We start from the raw sequence: 15859 nt of genomic DNA on the forward strand, positions 1-15859 counted from the left end.
TGGGCGCTCAGATAAGGCTATTGTGGGGTTATTTAATTTTTGGGGTATTTTTAGGTTTTATATTTTTATGTTTGCCTCTCTGTTTCTGGGAGATAATTAGCTTTATGGGATGGGCTTGTCTTGCATTGAATGGAGACCCCATGCTGGTAGCTGTCTATAAAAGCAGGCAACTTGGCCATAATAAACCAGTTCCTTAGCACCCTTCACTAAGTCTTGACTAGTGTTTGGGTGTACCAGCTATACAGCTATACTCTCTGCAGGAGAGCTCCAATCACTAGAAGCTGAAGCCGTTGCTAGGATCGGAAGCAACGGCGAGACGCCGGCCAAGCTGTAGCGGCAAGGGGCTGAAGTGCTGATGGTGTCAGTAGAGGAGTAGAAAGCTAGGGAGCATTTTTGGCGGGGGTACCCAGTCGGGGTACAAGGCGGTCCACTTCAGATCTATAAGAAGATACCTGGGGCTTTAAAGTGCCCAACCAATCCCAAAAGTCAGAGAACCCCTTTCTGGAGACTGGGACTTAGCTGCCACACGCCTTGAACTCTTCACAGGATTGGAGAATAGTTGCAACCTGGTAAAACTTTAACACTTTGTAACTCAGATTCTACAATAGGGCACTATTTGGACTGTGAGGGCACTCTGTGAGAAGCTTTCTAGGGATATATATTTTGTAAAGGTACAGTCCAGGAAGAGGGTACTGGTGGACATTTTGTATGCTGTGCCTCCAAGTTTGTGAGGACACAGCAGGGAGCGGATTGTGTTAGCTGGGGATAATGTAATGAAGACACCAGACAGAGTGGCAGTGGGTAGGATCAGTTGTACTGTACATTGCATTGTATGGAGGACCCCCTGCAGGAGGGTCAACACTGTTCCATATAAATACCATTCTACCCCCTAAATTGAGACTAATGTGTGGGGGGAAGCTATAGTAGAGCTATAATCCCTGCTTTACAGTAGAGAGAGTCTCCAAGGCTAAATTCCCTGCAGCCTGGTCCGGTGGAAGAGGTCCTCAGAGACCCAAGTCAAGGTTTGTCAACTGGGTCTGAAGCATTCCAGGATCCCTGGTAGCAGTGAGGAAGGTGACCATGTGGGGGTACTCAGACGGAGTACAAGAGCTCCATCACACTCCTCACATAGCCAGGGGTTCTTCTTCCACTACTCCTCGAATAGCCAGGGGTTCTCCCTACACTGCTACTCACATAGCTCAAAGCTCTCCCTCCTCTACTCCTCACATATCCTGAAGCTGTCTGATCCCTACATAACCTAGTGCTCATCTCGGTCTGCTTCTCATATAGCGTGAAGCTCTTCCTCCTCTACTCCTCACACAGTCCAGGGGCTCTTCCCCCTCTCTTACTCACATAGCTAGGGGATCTTCTCCTTGCTTTGTGCTAGATACTTCCCCAACAGCGCCCTTCCTCTGATCACAAGACCTGCTGCTCTACTACAGGCGTTTAACTTTATCTTTTTTGACATTGTTGCTGGGTCAGTAGTATAGCCTGATTGTTTTTTAATAAATGTCTGTTTGCAAAAAGTTGTAAATTCTGGTTCCTTGCATTAATTTCACATTACTTTCTTTTAAATTCTTATGTCAGTATTTTATTGATTTTACACAAAGAGACCTGTTGGATACAGTAATAAAGAAAACTAAGCCAAATGCAGCTGAAGTAAAAGCTTTGGCCAAGTCCAGGGTGGACACAAAGGCTTTGAGCAGAAACTTTGCTGATAGGGAACGTATATTCTTCTGATAATCCTATAAGATGAGGAGTCTTTGTCCTAAGCAAGTGAGAAAGTAGGAGACGTATTTATAGCAACTATAGATACATATAGATTGGAAACGTTATCACTTAATAGTGCCAATATTCACTTTCATTTTAAAAGGGCGTTCAAAAAAATTAATTCAAATAATTCAGATTCAGGATGTAATGGAAATCTCTTTGTCTGAATCTATTGATCTCCATAAAAAGCTGTCATAAAGCAAAGTCAGTGATAATATAATTGTTTATCCAGCCATCAAATTGAAAAAAAAAAAACTATAAACAAGGTTTTATTCCAATTCACAACAAGACAGACCCAGAGACAAAATGATAAATATTTCCCCTTACTGAAAAGGAGGGCAAATCTCCATCTGAAACCACTTCATCAATGAATGGGTTAGTGCCAACCTGTGACTTGAAGCCTACTTTTAGTTTTTGTTGAAGATACGGTAGCAGGAATTCATTGACCTGATTAATTGTTTGGGATACAATCAATAATGAAGACAAGCGCTGTGGAAACAAAACACACAAGTTACACGTTGTTTAGGTTAAATATTACCCTGACAGCACCCTGTTACTTTCCAAATCAAAACCGCATTGATTGCTAGGTTATATTATATTTTATATTAGATTTCAGTACATTTCAGTGAACATTTTATGTCCTAGTAGAGTTGCTATGGAAAAAACAACACACTTATTGTGTCCTGTGAGAGTTGGTAAGGCAATGCATTGGAAAACATGACTTTTCCTTGCTGTATGTCCAGCCTGCAAAATGGGTGGTGGTCACACATACAATAAATGGGTAGGTCTAGAAAATAAGGCAATGGTTAAAACCATTGTGTCCCTGTCTTGGATTTCTCCTGTGAAAGTACCAAGACAAGCTTCTGCACACTATTTTGTTGGTGCCACTCTCAGATTCTGGTGCCACTGCCTAAAAGTTAGGAACAACCTGTCATCCTATCCCTCTCCCAACACAGAACTTGGGACATGAATACCTACTCAACTACAGCACTGCTATGGAGATGCTAGGCAACCTAGAGAGACACATCTGGCCCTCTCACAACCTCTTCAGGCTACGGGCTTGTGAGGAACAGTTCTCTTTCCTGGGGAATTAACATTTACACAGAATCCTGCATTATGTTTTTTTCTCCGTAAGCTACTAACATCCCTTAAAAATGCCCTGCAAACTCTGACACACAGAACCCTTATAGATTCTTCACCCTATACCAAATAATCCTGAGAGAGTTGTGAATGCTACCCAATCCTCTGCTTACATGGGTAAGTGGGGCATGATTATTGACTACGTCCAAGAGGGGAATATCTACCTTCTGCACCATTGTTCCATTGCCAACAAGTTCCAAGAGGCTGAATATACATCACTTACTTTGGCCAGAGCTAAACTATCCATCCGATTGGCCGGACATGCTTGTGCTGTGAACAAGAGCCAGGCATATATCTTAAAGGAACACTACAGGGAGTGCAGAATTATTAGGCAAGTTGTATTTTTGAGGATTAATTTTATTATTGAACAACAACCATGTTCTCAATGAACCCAAAAAACTCATTAATATCAAAGCTGAATATTTTTGGAAGTAGTTTTTAGTTTGTTTTTAGTTATAGATATTTTAGGGGGATATCTGTGTGTGCAGGTGACTATTACTGTGCATAATTATTAGGCAACTTAACAAAAAACAAATATATACCCATTTCAATTATTTATTTTTACCAGTGAAACCAATATAACATCTCAACATTCACAAATATACATTTCTGACATTCAAAAACATAACAAAAACCAATCAGTGACCAATATAGCCACCTTTCTTTGCAAGGACACTCAAAAGCCTGCCATCCATGGATTCTGTCAGTGTTTTGATCTGTTCCCCATCAACATTGCGTGCAGCAGCAACCACAGCCTCCCAGACACTGTTCAGAGAGGTGTACTGTTTTCCCTCCTTGTAAATCTCACGTTTGATGATGGACCACAGGTTCTCAATGGGGTTCAGATCAGGTGAACAAGGAGGCCATGTCATTAGATTTCTTTTATACCCTTTCTTGCCAGCCATGCTGTGGAGTACTTGGACGCGTGTGATGGAGCATTGTCCTGCATGAAAATCATGTTTTTCTTGAAGGATGCAGACTTCTTCCTGTACCACTGCTTGAAGAAGGTGTCTTCCAGAAACTGGCAGTAGGACTGGGAGTTGAGCTTGACTCCATCCTCAACCCGAAAAGGCCCCACAAGCTCATCTTTGATGATACCAGCCCAAACCAGTACTCCACCTCCACCTTGCTGGCATCTGAGTCGGACTGGAGCTCTCTGCCCTTTACCAATCCATCCATCTGGCCCATCAAGACTCACTCTCATTTCATCAGTCCATAAAACCTTAGAAAAATCAGTCTTGAGATATTTCTTGGCCCAGTCTTGACGTTTCAGCTTGTGTGTCTTGTTCAGTGGTGGTCGTCTTTCAGCCTTTTTTACCTTGGACATGTCTCTGAATATTGCACACCTTGTGCTTTTGGGCACTCCAGTGATGTTGTAGCTCTGAAATATGGGCAAACTGGTGGCAAGTGGCATCTTGGCAGCTGCACGCTTGACTTTTCTCAGTTCATGGGCAGTTATTTTGCGCCTTGGTTTCTCCACATGTTTCTTGCGACCCTGTTGACTATTTTGAATAAAACGCTTGATTGTTCGATGATCACGCTTCAGAAGCTTTGCAATTTTAAGAGTGCTGCATCTCTCTGCAAGATATCTCACTATTTTTGACTTTTCTGAGCCTGTCAAGTCCTTCTTTTGACCCATTTTGCCAAAGGAAAGGAAGTTGCCTAATAATTATGCACACCTGATATAGGGTGTTGATGTCATTAGACCACACCCCTTCTCATTACAGAGATGCACATCACCTAATATGCTTAATTGGTAGTAGGCTTTCGAGCCTATACAGCTTGGAGTAAGACAACATGCATAAAGAGGATGATGTGGTCAAAATACTCATTTGCCTAATAATTCTGCACTCCCTGTATAGTCACCTAAATTACTTTAGCTAAATAAAGCAGTTTTAGTGTATAGATCATTCCCCTGCAATTTCACTGCTCAGTTCACTGTCATTTAGGAGTTAAATCACTTTGTTTATGTTTATGCAGCCCTAGCCACACCTCCCCTGGCTATGATTGACAGAGCCTGCATGAAAAAATAACTGGTTTCACTTTCAAACAGATGTAATTTACCTACATACAACTGAACAATGTCACACCTGAGCTAACTAGGCAGGAATGTAGTAGAAGGTGTGGCTAGTAAGCCAGACCCCCCTGCAATCTAGGTCAGAAGAGACAGATCGGGCAACTTGATGCCAACATCCTTGCCATATGAACTCATTGATTGCTGATTGAAGTGATTTAAAATCAGAGGTTCATAACAGAACGGAAAGAGCCTAAAATAAATATAAAATCTGGAAAGAAAATTCTTCTTCACACGGTGTGTTCTGTCCACCCAGGAGATATATATTTGTTCCACGTCTCCAATTCTCTCTTTAACTTGGAAAGCATTGGGGTATAATTTGCAGAGTAAAGCTGTATGGGGGAACAGTTATTTTAATTCCAGTTAAGACAGTTTACATTTGGCAAAAGGAATATGTATAGGCGATGTCAGGGCCGCCATCAGGGCATGACAACCATAACGGTTGTCATGGGCCCGGCGGTCCTGGGGGGCCCGGACTGTTCTGGGAGTCCCGGGCCCCACATTTCATTTGTGCACATATAGATAGCGATTATCGCTATCTATATGTTCACCTCGGGCCCTGGCTACCTGTAGAATGCAGACGGGGACCAGCCAGCACATCCTTACTCTCCAGCTGCTCCTGCCTGTAACTCTCGCGAGCTCCGCGGCGGGCAGACCGTTGTCACGGGTTGCCATGGCAACGCTCCGCGCGGCAAACAGGCACAGCTCGCGAGACTTACAGGCAGGAGCTTCTGGAGTGTTAAGATGTGCTGGCTGGTGCCCGTCTGCATTCTACAGCGGCTGGCTCCCTCTACCAGACCACCGGACCACCAGGGATGCAATCTCCCCCCTCCCTGGCCAGGTAAGAAGCAGGGAGGGGGGAATAAAATTTAATACTACAAAAAAGGCTCCCCTCTCATCCCCACCCCCCTATGCAGCCCCCTATTTTACATAGAGCCCCCACATTTACACACACTAAAACCACAACACACACACACTGCATACACACACTAAAACCACAACACACACACACACACTGCATACACACACTAAAACCACAACACACACACTGCATACACACACTAAAACCACAACACACACACACACACACACACTGCATAAACACACTAAAACCACAACACACACACTGCATACACACACTAAAACCACAACACAAACACGCACTGCGTTCACCATACACACACTAAAACCACAACACAAACACCACGCACTGCATTCACCATACACACACTAAAACCACAACACAAACACGCACTGCATTCACCATAAACACACTAAAACCACAACACAAACACGCACTGCATTCACCATACACACACTAAAACCACAACACAAACACGCACTGCATTCACCATAAACACACTAAAACCACAACACAAGCACACACTGCTTTCACCATACACACACTAAAACCACAACAAAAACACACACTGCTTTCACCATACATTCACTAAAACCTCAACACAAACACACACTGCATTCACCATACACACACTAAAACCACAACAAAAACACACACTGCTTTCACCATACATTCACTAAAACCTCAACACAAACACACACTGCATTCACCATACACACACTAAAACCACAACACAAACACACACTGCATTCACCATACACACACTAAAACCACAACACAAACACGCACTGCATTCACCATACACACACTAAAACCACAACACAAACACACACTGCATTCACCATACACACTAAAACTACAACACAAAAAACACACTGCATTCACCATACACACTAAAACTACAACACACACTGCATTCACCATACAAACACTAAAACCACAACAAAAACACACACTGCTTTCACCATACATTCACTAAAACCTCAACACAAACACACACTGCATTCACCATACACACACTAAAACCACAACAAAAACACTCACTGCTTTCACCATACATTCACTAAAACCTCAACACAAACACACACTGCATTCACCATACACACACTAAAACCACAACACAAACACGCACTGCATTCACCATACACACACTAAAACCACAACACAAACACACACTGCATTCACCATACACACTAAAACTACAACACAAAAACACACTGCATTCACCATACACACTAAAACTACAACACACACTGCATTCACCACACAAACACTAAAACCACAACACAAACACACACTGCATTCACCATACACACACTAAAACTACAACACAAACACACACTGCATTCACCATAAACACACTAAAACCACAACACAAACACACACTGCTTTTACCATACACACACTAAAACTACAACACAAACACACACTGCATTCACCATACACACACTAAAACTACAACACACACACACACTGCTTTCACCATACATTCACTAAAACCACAACACAAACACACGCTGCATACACCATACACACACTAAAACTACAACACAAACACGCACTGCATTCACCATACACACACTAAAACCACAACACAAACACACACTGCATTCACCATACACACACTAAAACCACAACACAAACACACACTGCATTCACCATAAACACACTAAAACCACAACACAAACACACACTGCTTTCACCATACACACACTAAAACCACAACACAAACACACACTGAATACACCATACACACACTAAAACTACAACACAAACACGCACTGCATTCACCATACACACACTAAAACCACAACACAAACACACACTGCTTTCACCATACACACACGAAAACTACAACACAAACACTCTGCATTCACTACACATACACACACTTTATCTAAAACACACAAAACTACATTCATTATACAAATGTGCAATCTGTATTTATTTTACACACCACACAGGCCATCCTTGTGGGTGGACTCAGAAAGGGCCCTCGGGGGCGGGCCCAGGGGGCCCACACTTTGAACTGTGTCAGGGGCCCCGAAATTTCTGATGGCAGCCCTGGGCGATGTACCGGAGCTCCAGTATTCAAGCCGATCATTTCCGCTAATCTCTGCTAGTTTGATCATCTCAGACGCCTAGAGTGATTTTATCAGCCTACATAAACATCAGTCGAGACTTGATGAAGGGTGAAACAAGTACACTTTATTGGGAAACAGGAACCATATTTACAAAGTGTGTATTCACCTTCCAGGGGATAATTAACAGAACAAAAGAATGATCCCTCCCCGATACTACCAGGTCTGGGGTTGATAATTGTCCCAATGAGCCCAAGCCAGCCAGAGCGTCAGGAGAGGGGAGCCATAACACCCCCTCCGAAAACTTAACACCCCCCCACAAACAAGACATTCCAAGATAGATCACCTCATTAGCTATCATTTTTCCAAAGAGTGTTCTTATTGTCCACATGATTAAAGGTTAAATGTTTGGCCAGCCACAATTCAATACTGATCCAGTGTATGGTTCCATGCAGCTCACTTTGCACCCCTGAAACTCTCCCCTGTCTTTAGTGGGGTATTTTAGGTACCAATACCCCCAGGACCCATTTGGGAATTTGCTACTGAGAGGAGGAATTGACTACATCCTCAACCTGGTATTCCTGCGGGGGTGGTTGGGGATCTGGACTGTCAGTCCAGCATCCCTGTAGGTCTGGTGCAGAGACCTCTGTACCATCTGCACCATCTATTTCCGGTGTCCTGCCTTGGGCCAACAGGCACCGCTGCTGGGGAGTGGAATCAGTCGTCTCCACTCCCAGTATCTCCGGTTGCCGCTGGGGAGAAGGACCGATTATCCCTTCTTCCTGTACGTTAAGCTGCCGCTAAAGAGTAGGACTGACTGTCCTCCCTCCTGGTACTTCCAGCTGCAGTTGGGGATCTGGGCCGGCTGCCCAGCATCCCTGTAGGGCCGGTGGAGAGACCTCGGTCCCATCTCCACCTGCAAGTTGGGGTTCCCCCCAGGAACAGTCGATAAAGTCCCCTGTAATTGGAAAGAGGGACCAGCTGTCTTCTCTTCCGGTATCTCTGACTGCCGCTGGGGAGAGGGACTGGTTGTCTCCTCTCCCTGTAAGGTAAGCTGCCGCTGGGGAGTAGGACCGACTGTCCCTACTCTCGGTAGCTCTGGCTGTGGTTTGGGATCTGGACCGCGGGCCCAACATCCCTGTATGGCTTGTGGAGAGACCTCAGTCCCATCTCTACCTGCCGATTGGGGTCTTCCCAGGACCAGTTGATGAGGTCCCCTACTTCTGGAGCTGATAGTGAAGCAGGGGGTACCTCAGCCAGGTCTCCCCTACTTTAGGGTGGTCTGGGTCCACCACCTAGCTCTCCTGCAGGGTATATTGGGGCTGAATTGAGCTGAACAGGTGTTGGTTATCCTGCTCCAGCTCCCATTCCATGGTGGCCAGATAGATCAGGTCTGGCACTAGGTCGCCAGCTATAGGAAGATCCAGCAGAGCTTCCCTATAGTCATGTACGTCCCAAAATCGGGACTCTTCAGCACTCCCGAACTCCGCATCGGCAAAGGCCTCCCATAACAGGCCAAGGCCGTTCGTGCTCAGTCATCCAGGGAACATGCTGAATCGTGTACCACCATATCGCCTGGTACGCGTCGTCGGGCCAAATATCCTTCCATATCAGGCTCTCAAGCTCCGTCACCCACTCATCCAGGGGCTGCTCTCCCAGGAGAGGCATTCACAGTGCCACTCTTACCTGTAGCCAATGCTCCTCGCTGGGGAGGCTCTTACCACGCCGACGCTGTACACCCTCCAGGACCTCGTCCCAAAGCTCCTTTCTAGTGACATCTCTGTAGTTCAGTATGTTCTCCTCTGATACAGGCCCATCCTGTTGGGTCAAGTGGTGCTGCAACCTCCAGCGAAACTCCTCCTCATATGCGAATGCTATCTGGGGACCTGCTGGTTCCATACCGCTGTATGAGGAGAACAAGCTCCAGGGTAAGACTATTGACTCCGTTCAGTAGTTTGTTAGTTTTCAAACTACCGAACTAGACCCGCCGCAAGCCCAGATTCTCTGGAACGGTTTTGGGCATGGGTCCATGCCTGCGGTCGGTCAAAAAGAGACTTCCTGGAATTTCCTAAACCCCTGCTCTGATCTGGGTGATTTTTGGATATGTTGTTTACCCAGGTCAGGGCTATTAGGGGATATGTTGTATTTTGGGGTACTTATTGGACTTCATAAAAATTTGTTTTTTTTATGTTTGGAGATAATTAAGTGAATGTATTATCTACCTTAATTGTATCTCAGGCAGAGGGAAGGGATTGTGTACTGAATGTGGGAGTGTCGTTCATTGTTACGTTGTTTTTAATGGCTTGTACATTTTATGTCCTGTGTCCAAAAAGGTCCACCTGGGCGTCAACCATGTTGGGAAACTTGTATAAAAGACCAGTATGCTCCATTAAACCTTCCATTTTACTTCACCCTCAATCTAGAGTCTTGTCTCTTATTGGGGGGAATTGCTATATCACTACAAGGGGTTTCTATAATCACTATACTCCCTTGGATTCCATGAGCTCTTGTAAGAGCTATTCTTGCTTGACTCTCTGGAGGAAGAGAGGTTCACCCACTGGAACCTTGTCGTAGGTTCAGGGTGGGTAGGAGACGGCGAGACCCCAACCAAGCTGCGGCGGTCTGTGGGCTCTGCAGTGCTTATGGTGTCTGGTGGAATGCTTGGAGCTCTCGGTGAGCACTAGGAGCATCCGTTGGCGGAGGTACCCAACCGGGGTACGGTAAGCTCTGTTACAAAACATATGTACAAACACAACCACCTCCAAGCTGTCCCAAAGCTTTATGGAAATTGACAAGGGAGAAAGGTAAGGAGGAAGAGAAAAGAGGAGTACCAAGAGAATAGAAAGTAGAAGGACAATAGACTATGCCATGTAGAGCTGCATTAGTACCAAGTAAACCGTAACAATGGAAGAAACAAAACCCTTATTCCCAGGTTCAGCGGATAAATCCAGAGCAGGAACCCAAAAAATAGATACAGTTGCAAGAAAAAGTATGTGAACCCTTTGGAATGATATGGATTTCTGCACAAATTGGTCATAAAATGTGATCTGTTCATCATCTAAGTCACAACAATAGTCAATCACAGTCTGCTTAAACTAATAACACACAAAGAATGAAATGTTGCCATGTTTTTATTGAACACACCATGTAAACATTCACAGTGCAGGTGGAAAAAGTATGTGAACCCTTGGATTTAATAACTGGTTGAACCTCCTTTGGCAGCAATAACTTCAACCAAACGTTTCCTGTAGTTGCAGATCAGATGTGCACAATGGTCAGGAGTAATTCTTGACCATTCCTCTTTACAGAACTGCTTCAGTTCAGCAATATTCTTGGGATGTCTGGTCTGAATCGCTTTCATGAGGTCATGCCACAGCATCTCAATGGTCCACTTCAGAAGGCGTATTTTCTTCTGTTCAAGCCATTCTGTTGTTGATTTACTTCTATGCTTTGGGTCATTGTCCTATTGCAACACCCATCTTCTGTTGAGCTTCAGCTGGTAGACAGATGGCCTTAAGTTCTCCTGCAAAATGTCTTGATAAACTTGGGAATTAATTTTTCCTTCGATGATAGCAATCCATCCAGGCCCTGACCAGCAAAGCAGCCCCAAACCATGATGCCACCACCACCACACTTCACAGTTTGGATGAGGTTTTGATGTTGGTGTGCTGTACCTCTTTTTCACCACACATAGTGTTGTGTGTTTCTTCCAAACAACTCAACTTTGGTTTCATCTGTCCACAGAATATTTTGCCAGTACTGCTGTGGAACATACAGGTGCTCTTGTGCAAACTGTAAACGTGCAGCAATGTTTTGTTTGGACAGCAGTGGCTTCCTCTGTGGTATCCTCCCATGAAATCCATTCTTGTTTAGTGTTTTACGTATTGTAGATTCGCTAACAGGGATGTTGGCATTTGCCAGTGAATTTGTAAGTCTTTAGCTGACACTCTAGGATTCTTCTTCACCTCATTGAGCAGTCTGCGCTGTGCTCTTGCAGTCATCTTTACAGGACGGCCACACCTAGGGAGAGTAGCAGCAGTGCTGAACTTTCTCCATTTATATACAATTTGCCTTGCTGTGGACTGATGAACAGCAAGGCTTTTGGAGATACTTTTATAACCCTTTCCAGCTTTATGCAAGTCAACAATTCTTAATCGTAGGTCTTCTGAGACCTCTTTTGTGCGAGGCATCATTCACATCAGGCAATGCTTCTTGTGAAAAGCAAACCCAGAACTGGTGTGTGTTTTTTATAGGGCAGGGCAGCTGTAACCAACACCTCCAATCTCATCTCATTGATTGGACTCCAATTGGCTGACATCTCACTCCAATTAGCTCTTGGAGATGTCATTAGTCTAGGGGTTCACATATTTTTCCACCTGCACTGTGAATGTTTACATGGTGTGTTCAATAAAAACATGGCAACATTTCATTCTTTGTGTGTTATTAGTTTAAGCAGACTGTGATTGTCTATTGTTGTGACTTAGATGATGATCAGATCACATTTTATGACCAATTTGTGCAGAAATCCATATCATTCCAAAGGTTTCACATACTTTTTCTTGCAACTGTATAAGTGAACTGGAATGAACCACATCACTCTATAGTTAATGCCAATTAAAAGTAAAAACACAGACATATATCCATGTGGCAGAACCCCTGCCTATTCGTGGATTTCCTTTTGCAATATGTGGGTTTCCTCTGTGTTTCATACAATAAACAAAGTATGGAGAGACTAATTAACAAAAAGCATAACCATCTGGGTGCTAATCCTCACTAGTATTCCCTCAAATACCCATATAAATAGTAATCTAACAAGAAAGAGAATGCACACCAAAAAAGCCACAATAGTCACTTAACCTGGTTTAATGAGCCAATATCAGACACAGGCAAAAACAAACAATTATAATTAAAGTGACAAAATTAGGCACAAAAAATAAATCAAAAAAATCAATGATAATTACCAAAAGTTTTCACAAGCCTAACAGGGCAGAAACAGGACACAAAAAGTAACCCCCCAACGTTTCGGCACCTCCTGGTTGCCTTTATCAAGGGAACATTAATGTTGGGGGGTTACTTTGTGTGTCCTGTTTCTGCCCTGTTAGGCTTGTGAAAACTTTTGGTAATTATCATTGATTTTTTTGATTTATTTTTTGTGCCTAATTTTGTCACTTTAATTATAATTGTTTGTTTTTGCCTCAATGCATCTAAATGTATGATTTTGCCTGCTCACTTCTGGAATCACCCCCCTAGGCACGGATTAAGTCTCCCCATAAAAGGGCACCGAAGTCGGTCACCATCCTCTCTATTCAGTGCCAAAGCTACCAGATCCCTACCGTGGAATGGGTACGCTATTTGGTATCGCGCAGTTTTTCGCCCTCCAAGGTGCCCCTCGAAAACAGCCAGACTATAGTACAATATGAATCAAGGGAAAAAACAATGGCGATTTTAACTATTATACACATTTAAATATGACATAGATCCCCTTCCCAGCTGTTCACTGCGTTTTCTATGAGCGTCAGTCTGCCCCTTGTTCTTTGTATGACATTAGTATGTAGCATGACGGCATTTAAATACAAATTTTGGTCCCTCTTTCGTTATAAATGGCGGTTTCGAAGTCAAGGCTGTACACATATCCGGAGTCACATACATGAAATCCCAACATTAGGAGCCCTCCCTTGTAAATAACATAAATTATAAGAATCAAATGCAAAAAACCTTTTTACAACAGTGTTATACTCGTATACCTTCAAAGCCCTACTCGTTAGCCCATTCAGATCCATCCGCCACCCCAGCCAATTAATCAATCTGGGGGAGGGACGAACAAACCAGGAGACCTGAGTTGCCCTCCCGCCCCCTGACCAATGGTCGAAAAAACAACCCACTCCCACCAATTCCAGGCTGTTGTCCAATTAGCTCCAGTCAGGTTGACAGCTTGTACTTCCCCCCCGGCACCGCATCCAGCAGGGCACGTTGGTGTCAGAGGGAGGCGAACAGCCGTATACATCACCCTCCCGCCACACACAGAAGCATTAGTCAGCAGCAGCCAAACACCCTTATCCAATCTCTGCTGGCCTGGCTTGGTTTATTACCATTTCATGCAAAGTGCTTGGGCATGATCTATACAATGCTTCGTCAAGCTAAACTTGCTAAACGTGCTCAGGGTGTCCTTTTACATACATTAATAAACCTTTTCAGGCCAATGTGTGCATATATTAAAATGGAAACATACCTTTTTCAGTAAATGAACATCTTGCAAGTAGAAGGTAATGTAGAATAAGAGGCCAAAACAGTTTAGAAAACGAAACTGCAGAAAAAAAAGCTAAATTCTCAAAATGTGAAAATATACAGTGTCACATGATACTTATCACACACTAATTACAAACTATCATGCTCACTCCAGGTAATTTAAAGGGACACTACAGGCATCAAATCAACGGTATATTAATGAAGTAGTTTTGGTGTATAGATCATGCCCCTGGAGTCTCACTGCTCAATTATCTGCCATTTAGGAGTTAAATCACTTTGTTTATGTTTTTGCAGCCCTAGACACACCTCCCCTGGCTGTGACGGAAAAATGGTTTCACTTGGATATTATTATAATAATAATAATAATAATAATAATAATAATAATAATAATAATAATAATTAGTAGTAGTAGTAGTAGTATTTATATAGCGCCAACTAACTCTGCAGCGCTTTACAATATTATGGAGGGGGGGGGGGGATTTACAATAAATGAGACAATTACACAGTGACACAGGAACAATAGGTAGAAGAGGGCCCTGCTCAAACAAACTTACAGTCCAGATGTTAACTTGCTGTAGATGTTTTTATGTAAATGTGACTTTAATCACACCCAGGAGGCTCTTGAAGGATCTACAAGACTATTAACATAGTAGGAGACAATAAATCCTTAATTAAACGCACTATGCAATAAAACAAGTGTAAACATTAGATTTGACTTTACAGGAAGTGTTTAGGAAGGCTGTGTAAGTCACATGCAGGGAGGTGTGACTAGGGTTCATAAACAAAGGGATTTAACTCTGAAATGGCATTGAGCAGTGAGACTAGAGGGGAATGATCTATACACCAAAACTGCTTAATTAAGCGAACGTTGTTTTTATGGGACCATAGTGTCCCTTTAATGTTTCTTGTTATTGAGCATAATACATATCACATTACTAACACGCAGAGCGTGATACATACCACACTGTATCCTCACTAACACGCAGAGCGTGAAACATATCACACTGTATCCTCACTGTGACGGACCACTGTCACTGAGTACCATGTCCACTGCTAATTTGTGTGTTTTTCCCCTGTGTAATGTACGGTTCCCCATGTATTTCGTGTTATATAACCATGTGGACTGTTCGGGAGCGCTCATGCGAATGGAACTAGTTTGTCTCCCGAACTCGGACCACCCCAGTACCCCATTAGAATGTTCACACCGGGGGGCGAGGCGGGGCTGGACCGCCACGCTGAACGGTCGCACAATAGAGCAGCTCCTGCAATCTCTTCCAGGTTTAGCTCTAAATAACCGACTTAATACCTACCTGACGACTGGCAGCTGTGACCCAGTGCAAGAAGCCACCCTGGTTCTGACGAGAGGCTTGCTGTAAAGTTCTAGTCCCTTGGAAGGGCGCTCTCCATCATCCACGATGGGTACCGCTTGGGCGGTGAGCGGTGAGCGAGCGAGCTGCCCACCAGCGGCATGACAGAAGCACAAGGCTAGGTGGATCTGGCCCTGTTCCCCTCTCCCCCTCTGGACCGGTGGGACTGATCCCGGTGATCCCTGTGGCCCAGGGTTGACCCAGAGCTCAGAGGCCGCATCCAAAATGGCGGAGACCGCATGTCGAGCCACCCATGTAAAAGAGAAGACAGACGCACCCACCTCACTTGACCTCACACTGGCGGACTGTCGGCGTAGGC

General features: G+C 44.1%; 1 protein-coding gene across 5 annotated transcripts in view; it reads right to left on the reverse strand.

The window, feature by feature from the left end:
• LOC134579518 (anoctamin-10-like) overlaps positions 1 to 15859 on the reverse strand; it is a 112653-nt gene that overhangs the window by 72449 nt on the left and 24345 nt on the right. For 4 of the 5 annotated variants that reach the window (XM_063438833.1, XM_063438832.1, XM_063438831.1 and 1 more), the window contains exons 8-9: positions 14157 to 14231; positions 2098 to 2259 (exon numbers count right to left, since the gene is read on the reverse strand). In XM_063438833.1, the coding sequence (XP_063294903.1) occupies positions 2098 to 2259; positions 14157 to 14231 (237 nt within the window). The remainder of the gene's footprint in view (positions 1 to 2097; positions 2260 to 14156; positions 14232 to 15859) is intronic. The other variant, XM_063438834.1, reaches the window with a different exon arrangement.

This window comes from Pelobates fuscus, chromosome 12 (genome assembly GCF_036172605.1).
Source record: "Pelobates fuscus isolate aPelFus1 chromosome 12, aPelFus1.pri, whole genome shotgun sequence".
Lineage (NCBI taxonomy): Eukaryota > Metazoa > Chordata > Amphibia > Anura > Pelobatidae > Pelobates > Pelobates fuscus.